Genomic DNA, 9378 nt, shown 5'->3' with positions numbered 1-9378 from the left:
TATTCACCTGTAACATAAAAAAATACCACTTAGTCATCAATTGGTACATGCAAACTCTTCAGAGTTCCCTTATTTCAAGAAATAAGAAAGATTTTTGTATCATACAAAGTGAAAATAGTTGTACATGCAAACACAAACGTCAAAAAACATGTAACTGGCTTAGTTAAAAAAAGTTGACCTGATTGAGCAAAACAAATGTTATTTTTGGATTCAGCACATCAGAATTACTTTAAATCAGTTGAAAAAACCCAGACAATTCTTTGGCTGTTGACCAGTGTAATCATAATTTCTCCACATGTGAGATAAATAAAGGATATCTTATCTTATCTTTTCTTATCATGAGTCTCATTCTGAGCTGCATTCCTTCCCCCGGCCGCTGGGTGGCGGTGTCTCCATCCAGTGGTGAAAAAGCGCTGTATTTTCAGTGCAGAAGAGAAACTGGATCGGATTCTTCGTCGACGGACCTGAAGAAGAGCCACGTTTTTTTCTTACACAAATTCATCTTTTGAACACTCCAGAAGACATCTGGGGACCGGGACTGCTTGGTTTAAGTCCATCTTTCTATTGTTTTTCACCTCTTTGGTAAGTTTCTGTCTTGGGATTTGCTGCGTCACGTCGATTTAGCACTGTTAGCTTTGTTAGCGGAGTGTAAGCGCCAGCGGCGTCTCGTTAAAACTTCACTCGGATAAAACAAAACTAATCCCAACAGGGGAGCTTAACAGGTATTGTTTTATTTAGCTTGGATTCATTGATTTATTTTTTTTCAAATTCGTGTAATCAAAGCACTCAGCCCATCAGGATTTGCCGGAGGACGTGTGGCCGTGCTGCTCGCAGCACAGCAAAGGCCTAGTTAGCATGTTAGCGTCACTATAGTTATCAAAATATTAAACTTTGAATTTAATTTTAACTGGAAGAGGCTTTTCTCATTTCGTTATTAGACCTGGCGTGATTTGAGGCACTTGACGGAGACATTCACGGTGTGTGAGCACACCACAAACATGTCCTTCAAGGCCTCGCAATGAGGCTTACGTCGCTGCAACGTTCATGAAACGCACGCGCCCACCTGCTAAATAGTTTGCTGCTCAAGTAGATTTCAGATTGCATAAGGTCATTTAAATACTTTTCCAATCCTAGTCACTAGGTGGCCTTATCTAACCAAACACTATTTATAATTATGCACTTTTTTTGTAAGGGCATGCTCTTCTGGACACCAGGATTCATTCCAGCAGGATAGTTTTGTCTGTCAGGATACTCTTGGTCATATAAATATTTAAAAATGACTGCCCAGGTTCAAACATATCCTGCTTTATTCCCCAAATTTAAACAGGAAGCAACTAGATTTTTTCTGTTCTGTAGAACTGATAAATATCTGAAGTTCAACATTCAGAACCGACTTTGTCATCCACCGATGCATGTCATTATTTGATAATAGCTTCTACAGCACTTGAGTAAACATGTTGTTTCTTGAATAAAGTGTAACAATCTGTGTGTTTTCTTTGTCTTCAGGTGAGGAAATAGAAGATCTACTTTGCGCCGTGTCTTTAAAGTCTGTCCTTGAAGCAGGAATGATCACCAGAAGAAGAGGCCGTGCCATCAGCAGAGCAGACGTGGAGTCTGTGGATGTTGAAGTGGTGGATGCTGTGGAAACTGTGCAAGATCTGCTCAGTCCACCTGAAGAGTTCCCCGCTGACGGTATTGGAGCCACCGGACTGGATGAGCTGAACGACCTGTTTGGAATCGAAGACCTGAAATGGACACTGGAGAAAGATTCCTCGTCTCCATTCTTAGATATGGAATTTGGTGATTTCGACACGTACAGCTCGAGAGGGAACGAGTCCGAGCTGGAAGCTTCGACAGCCTCGTCTCCAGAGAGGATGAAGGCCAGCTCCAAGATGAAGACCAGACAGCGGCAGTTGAGCCACGGGATCAACAAAAACGCCATCGCCGCCAGATTGAACCGCTTGAGGAAGAAGGAATACGTTAACAGCCTGGAGAAGAAAGTTGGCAGCCTGGTGACGGAAAACGGTGCTCTGAAGCAGGAGAACTGTCAGCTGACCAAGAGAGTAGAGGAGCTGGAAGATGAGACCAGGTACCTGAGAGCTGTGCTGGCCAATGAGAGCATGTTAGCCCAGCTCTTGTCCAGGCTGAGCGGTGTGAATGGGATGAAATTATCTTCCTCGCTTTTCCAGGCGCCCACCTCCAACGACCATGACTATGCCCTCCCCCGGAAGCGCGTGAAAGTGGAGGAGAAAGAGAAATCTGGTGGCGTGTGTCTGCACGTGGACAAGAACCACGTCTCTGTGGAGTTCTGCACTAAGTGTGCAGAGAGCGCGAGCACGTCGCTCAAAATGTAGGGTCAAGTACTTCTCTCTGTTTTCTGATATTGACACTGAGGCTCGCTGAGCTGTAGCGGGTGGATAGACCCTGATGAATGAGTTAAAATTACCTAAGAGCTGCAGGATGTGCATGTGTGTTGTTCTGATGATGGATTGACTTTGTGTTACTGCTAAACTTTGTTGACAGTTTCTTCTAGGTAATGATTGAGCCTCCATGTGGGATGAGTGGCTTTCTGATCGCCTTTACCTGCTTGGCTTCATGGTAAGGATCAGACAAGAAAAGACTGTTTTCTGTTCTTTCCTCTAGCTTCAGAGTCCAGCGGCCACAGACTTGTTAGTGGTTAAACTTTTTTTCTTGGTGAATTGTTGTTAGTCTAGGAAAGGGTTTGATTTTTAGGTAACTTGTAACTTGGGCTGTGTTCACTTTTGTGTTTCCCAGAAGAATCACGAGCCAAAGTGTTTTGGTTCAGTTAACGTGACACCAAACACGAGGCACTTTGAAATATTCTAATGACATTTATCAATCAAACACAGCAATGTTAAAAGTAAAATGAATCTACACCTCTCAACCATTTGAGAGCTGATGCATTAAATCGTTCTTCTGTTCTGCTTTCAGTCTTTGAGTTGAAATGTAAAGCAGACTGAATTTTGGTCTTTGTTTACTGACCTCCAGCCGGCTGTGGAAAACGGTCCGAGCTGAGAACAGTTAACCGCGTTAACAAAGTTAAATTGATAAAAGTGTGAACACACCCGAAGACATACCTGAATGAAACTGTAAAGATGGAAGTGAAGGTCCACAGAGAGTGATCCGACTCTGGATTGGAAATGTAAAAAACCTGTCTGTGGCTTCAGATTCAATGCGAGTCGAAACTCTTTTTGAACCTTCACTGATTTACTAAAGAATACTTTGATTTAGCGCCACCTATTTTTCTTTATGCTAAAGTGGATTCTGCTGGTGGAAGGTGAAGAGGCTGGACAAGCTGCTGCCGTCGTGGCCTGGTATTTTTTTAAAGGTAGTATCGGTAACAAATGGTATCTGTGACTTTTTGTTTTAAGCATTTCCTCCACAGCAGCTGTCGCTGCACATCCTGTCAGCTCATGGAGCTTTTCTGAGGCCTGAATATCCTGAATATCAGAGCGATGCTAAGAGTCTCTTTATGTCTGTAAATATTGAAATGTATGTTGCATCTACTCAGAACGATCTGTTGTATGGAAATCTCCAGTTCTGATCAAATGTAACACTGTGTAAATGTGTATATACGTCTAATTTTGACCAGATTGTTTGAGTTAAACGGCCTTTGAGAAACAAATAAATCCTATTTTCATTATGTTGAGTTACACGTATCTGCTTCTGTGCTGTTGATATTAATGCTTCTCTTTTTCTCTCTCTGAACAGCAAGCTCTCTGCAGATAATCTGAACATTTGGGTCAAGTCTGGTAACGGTTGTCAGTAACCGATCATGAGTCCTCATTTGACAGAAGTACAAAAGCACGCAGTCACACAGAGACCCAGCGCAGGCTGTTGCTGAGGCTTTACAGCAGGTTTCAGAGCCCAGCCACCGTCGCTGGTTGTTCCCTGTAGTGGTCCAACCTCTCTCGTCCTCTCTCTCACTCATAAATTCATTCAGACGCTGCAGGTAAGCCTATAAATGCACACGAGCCTGAAACGCAGTCTGTCCACAGAGTTCTGTCCAAGTTTTCAACTTCAGTTCATTATTGATGCTGGAAAGTTTTAAGATCTTTTTTTTCTCTCTCATGAGATCAGAATGGCGTCCACAATGTGTAGTAACAGCAAGTTTTTGTTCTGGGGTTAAGATTAGAAGAGATTGGACATGGTGGGGACATTGGGGGTCATTCATGTCCTTCAGACTTTTTACTGTTACAGTGAGATTTCTCTGAACGAGTCTGCAGACGACAAGAACAGTCTCTTCTCAATGTCTGCCATTGAAGTGATGAATTACAAATAGATGCATTACTGGAATCATTTAATCACCAAGTATGGCCACAATAATTTAGAATTTTCATATTAAAACCTATTGCAGTCAAAGAAACTCATTAGGATGAGTCAATTCATTTTAAAGTTATTTATTTTTTTTTTACAGACTTGTCTAAAAAAAAAAAAAAAGTAAGAGTTGTAGTGTAAAACCCTTCATTTTTGATCAATAGTGTCCGGCACGTGGCTCGACTGAGGGGTCAACCGTCTAAGCAGAGGTATAAATATTAAATTGTACTCGACTAAGAGTACGAAGTGTGATACTTTTATCCTTCCATCTTCTTAAGGACTTTGGAGTTGCAGACGGCTGCAGTCCATCACAGGATCGCGACAGGCTCATCCACACCTACCAACCAGGCGGTCGCTCTTTAAAGGTCCCATATTGTACAAAGTTAATCTTAATATGGTTTTCTAACAGTAATATGTCCCCATAGCCTGTATATGAGGTCCGAGCTGGGAAGAAAGTCTCGTCTCCCTCACTTGCTTCACTTTTTACTGAATATGTGCTCAAACAAGTAATAGATTGTCCCTTCATGACATCATACAGGGAAGTAACCACTCCCTCTGGTAATGGAGCTCTGCCTCACTGATATACTGAATAAATTTAGTATAATGGAAAAACTAGTTAGCTACTTGATAGTAACTGCAATGACACGATCAAACTTTAACATATTCAGACAATATTTTTAACTCACCGTCAATTTTCAATTTATTTATCAGGGACAGTGCAATATACATGGGTAAAATCCAATGTGTTGCACACAGAGTATATAGCTCGACACTAATTTGCAACTCTCGTCCCATCTTCAGGATTCTTTTCTTCTGAGTCACATTCTGGTCCAAACTGGTTGAACAGTGTTTATACGAGTCATAGTGATAAATTCACCGTAAACGGCGCAGTTGACTTTTTCAGGTTAACTAGTTTCCCTGTTCAGTGGTGACTTCCTTTGGCGTCCGTCGTTGCTGCAAGTAACAGCAGTTATTAGCATATAAGACCCAGAAGGTACGACACTTGAAAACTTTATTGTAAACACTGTTAAATGGCGTTCGTCAGGACAGCTGACCTTATTTCAGATCTTTAACACCTCTTATTGGCAACAACATGGGACGCTAAAGGGTCACCAGTTAACAGGGAAACCACTTAATCTGAAACACCAGAAAGCTCTTTTCCCTTGAGACGGGACTAGACGTGGACAGACGCAGAAGCAGCCTGTCCTCAGTAGAGGGACTTTTAGACTGGCTGACATTCAGGACCAAGGCTGGATTTGATGAAAAACACTTTGAATATATTGTTTGGACCTTTGACACTGATGTGAAATAGTTGAAAAACTGTATAATATGGGACCTTTAAATCTCAAAAGTTTTTGTACTGCAGGAAAAATCAAGGTTATGGGTGGAGCCAATAAACCCCAAAAAAGAACCCTTGAACACACAGAGGGAACATGCAAGCTGAGCCAGTTTACTGTGAAACTACTTGGTGAATTGAAGCACGGGGGAGTTTTGGTTGGAGGGGAGAATGTGGGTTTAAGGGCAGTTTGGATGTTCTGCCTGTGCTTCTGGATTCAATCCAGTCACTTTGATCCGAGTCAAGAGGTTTAAACTGATGTTTGCACCCTCAATACCAGGATTGAAAATTATACATTTTTCCTCAAACAATAAAGACGAGTCGTCTTTTAAACTGAAGTAGGAATAAAACACTTTATCTTTCTAAAAAGTACTCGTAGTTCATAAAAAATTTTAAATCAGCTTTTTTATTTTGAAAAAGTGGCTTAAACGTCCTGAAATCAAAATTAAACACATCCGACTGTAATTGCCTCCTTTCACACACTGTCCGTCATGTTTGGGCTCTAACTTGACCTGTGATGAGTAAAGTGCCGTCCTCAGTTTGTCCTTCATCTCTCCAGCCCTGAGCTTCCTGTGGACAGACCTGCTGCTTCTGACTTGTGGACATTTTGTGGCGTTTTACCCTCAAACACCTTCAGAGGTTCTTCTCTCCGCCTCTCGTTTCCCACTATGAGCAAAAAGGTCAAAATATTAAAGTCGTCTTTCACATGTCTGCTGCAGGTCAGTCAGGCGTGAGGTGTGAAGAAGTTACAGATGTTTTTGAGATTTAGCAGAAGGGACAATTAGTCTGCACTCTGGGGGAAATCCCGTTTTTTGACCACCTGAACACGACCCCAGCGGGGAAACTACCCGACTGGCTGCACGGCTCGGCTCAACTTTCAGAGAATCACACACCCAATTCACTCCCTGTGAGATTTGCATGGATCTTAGGTCCATTGTGACAAAATAGCTGAAAGCAGTTTTGAGTGAGACGTTATAAAACCCACATTTAATTTAAAAGCCTCAAACATGAAGAGCTCAGGTTTTAGTTGTAATTGAGTTTCAACAGATGTTCTCAATAGTGAAGTCGGCTGTTTAAACCCGCTGACTGAGTTGTAGATGTTGGTTTGCTTCAAGTGGAGTTTACCGACGACTCTAATCAACATCTCACGTTACGATAAATGGTTAAATGTTAAGCTTCTTTGAAAGTAGGTTCATGTGTCAATGAACCATTTCTTTCGATAAAACCAGTTTTCTGTGCTGTGCAGACGAAGGTCGTGAACCATTTTAAAACGTAACTCGTCTCAGTCTCCGGGTTTAGGACGGAGCAAAGTGCGTTTAACGATGATACATCTAAAGATTTACCGGCATCAGATGTCGCTAATGTACGGAGCCCCGGAGTGGCCATAGAGGAGAAAAATGATGCGTGGGAACGAGATAAATTGGTCCTTCAAATTAATAATGCATGGGAACGAGATAACTTGTGTAAATGGAAGCTTAAATCATTTTAGCCATAAAATGAACTTTTAGTGGCTTCATGTGAAGGAGAACTTTAATCAGCGTGTGTTTACGTAGGTTGTCATGGAAACGGCTGTAGAGCAGCGTTCTATCATTCTACACCTCCACTCCTCCATGCTGAAGCATTCGATTCAGACGCATCCAGAAATAAAGTGAAAGGAGCAGAAATTCTCTATGTAACGCAGAAATGTTGATAAATAAGCCCCAAACTCATTTATTTATGGTAAAAAGAGGGACTATATGAGAGTTAGATCCTCTCCTTTTGGACCCACATGATTCTGACGTGTCTGTAATTCACATGGTTTAGTTAGAAAACTATACCTAATGTGGTCCACATCATTTGAGCTCAAAGCTCCAGAACAGCAAATCAGACGGGGGTTGGTTAAAAAATATAAGCCGTGGCCATGAGATAATTCATTCCCTCAAGTTAATAACTTGAGGCCGTGGGTTAAATGATCTCGTTCCCTTGCATTATTAATTTGAGGAACGACTTCTTTCCTTCCCTCGCGTTATTTATATTTTTCTCTGTGGCCACTCTGTACTGAAGCACGCCTACAGAGAATTCAAGAAACACCGATTGACCTCACGAGTGTTGGAGGAAAATGGAGTCCCTTAGAAGAAGAAAAACAAGAAGAACATGCAAACGCCACAGAAATTCTGCAATCAGCCCTGCGGCACCTTCAGTATAAAGGAAGCTGGAATCTGAACAGGCTGCACGTTCTTCAGGCTAAAAACCAAAAATAAAACCTTTTCCTCGTGATTTGTCGCCGGCGAATTCTGCTCATAATGCTAAGCTAAAGGCTAAGCTGGGCTTGTTTTCCGGGAAGTGTATTGGTGTAGTTTGGTAGAAACAAAAAAATGTTTCTCAGCCACAATCCAACATGAAAACTGCAGATTGAAAGTCTCGGGAGACTTTCTGCTGCACCAGCTGAGGTTCCTGGATAGAAACGAGTGGGAATCAAAGCTGATGAGGTTTTGCTGTACAAAGTGCCTGCAGAGTGTATTCTTCACCCTGAACTGAAGGGAACGTGTGTATTAATACTGTCAAACTGACACTTCCTGTGTCATCACGTTGAAGTTTTGTGTGTAGAACTCGTGGACATGAGCAGAGAGAAAGTTGTGTAAAATCTCCAGGCTTCATCTTCTCTACTCAAACTGTCCAACGCCAGACGAACTCGTCCCGTCTGGTTTCACCAAACTAAGAGTTTCATTGAGAGAAACTAACAAACTCACCAGAGACAAATCAATAGATTTGCTTTAAGCGCCTCAGACTGAAGAGTGGAGCCCAGTTTGTGTCTGTACTTTTATTGTATTTCGAGTACTTGTCTTTTTGCTATTTATTTGTATTTATGAACATTCTAGTATTATGTATTGCTACCAGGACACACTTGTAAAAGACATTATTAATCTCAATGTGTTTCTCCTGAATACATTAAGGCTAATAAATAAATAAAATAAAGCAATTTAATTCCAAAAAAAACAAATTGACGACAGGAGACAGTGGTATATAACATGAAGGGAAATTAAAACACCCAGTGATTGAAGGTAAGTTGTAGTTTTTAAAGGAAGGAGTGAGGGTTTCCATATTCTCCAAAAGTTGTCGGATTTGTGATTTAGGTCACGAGCAAGTTTTTTTCAAGAGGAATAAGAGCAGAAACCTGTAATAGCCACACATTATATATATATAATATTTTCTTATATTTTCATTGGACAACACTGAAGAAGTGACACTTTGCTATAATGTAAAGTAGTCAGTGTACAGCTTGTATAACAGTGTAACTTTACAGTCCCCTCATAATAATTCAATACACAGCCATTAATAGCTCAGTTGGTAGTGCATGAGACTCACAATCTCAAGGTAGTGGGTTCATGTCCCACACCTGGCACCACCTTCCCGTGCGCTCTCCACCCGCAGGAAAGGTTCTTAATCGGTGCAATGTGATCTGGGTGACGGTGCTCAGACTGTCACCTGGAACCAGATAAGCGGGATGGGACAGCCATTAATGTTTAAACTGCTGGCAAGAAAAGTGAATACACCCCTAAGAGAAAATGTCCAAATTGGGCCCAAAGTGTCAATATTTTGTGTGGCCACCATTATTTTCCAGCACTGCCTTTAGCCTCTTGGCCATGGAGTTCACCAGAGCTTCGCAGGTCGCCACTGGAATCCTCTTCCACTCCTCCATGACCACGTCATGGAGCTGGTGGATG

At 41.7% G+C, this 9378-nt stretch overlaps 1 protein-coding gene across 4 annotated transcripts; it reads left to right on the top strand.

The window, feature by feature from the left end:
- The first annotated feature begins 415 nt into the window (after window positions 1-415).
- crebzf (CREB/ATF bZIP transcription factor) lies at window positions 416-3670 on the top strand. 4 transcript variants are annotated; one of them, XM_080468534.1, is made up of 5 exons: window positions 416-582; window positions 1507-2089; window positions 2190-2350; window positions 2524-2598; window positions 3280-3670. In XM_080468534.1, exons 2-3 carry the CDS (start codon window positions 1566-1568, stop codon window positions 2236-2238), a joined length of 573 nt encoding a protein of 190 aa, XP_080324660.1. In that variant the 5' UTR covers window positions 416-582; window positions 1507-1565; the 3' UTR covers window positions 2239-2350; window positions 2524-2598; window positions 3280-3670. The 4 variants fall into 4 exon arrangements, with proteins under 4 accessions (XP_080324660.1, XP_080324661.1, XP_080324658.1 ...); XM_080468535.1 differs by having other exon boundaries at window positions 424-582; window positions 2534-2598; XM_080468532.1 differs by having other exon boundaries at window positions 424-582; window positions 1507-2350.
- Window positions 3671-9378: the final 5708 nt, after the last annotated feature.

Source organism: Lipophrys pholis (genome assembly GCF_963383615.2).
Source record: "Lipophrys pholis genome assembly, chromosome: 8".
NCBI lineage: Eukaryota > Metazoa > Chordata > Actinopteri > Blenniiformes > Blenniidae > Lipophrys > Lipophrys pholis.
The sequence above is the reverse complement of the archived record's forward strand: the minus strand, read 5'-3'. Positions and strand labels throughout refer to the sequence as shown.

Coding starts and splice junctions, on each gene's coding strand:
- crebzf (XM_080468532.1), top strand. CDS start 1,566: ATGATCACCAGAAGAAGAGGCCGTGCCATCAGCAGAGCAGACGTGGAG.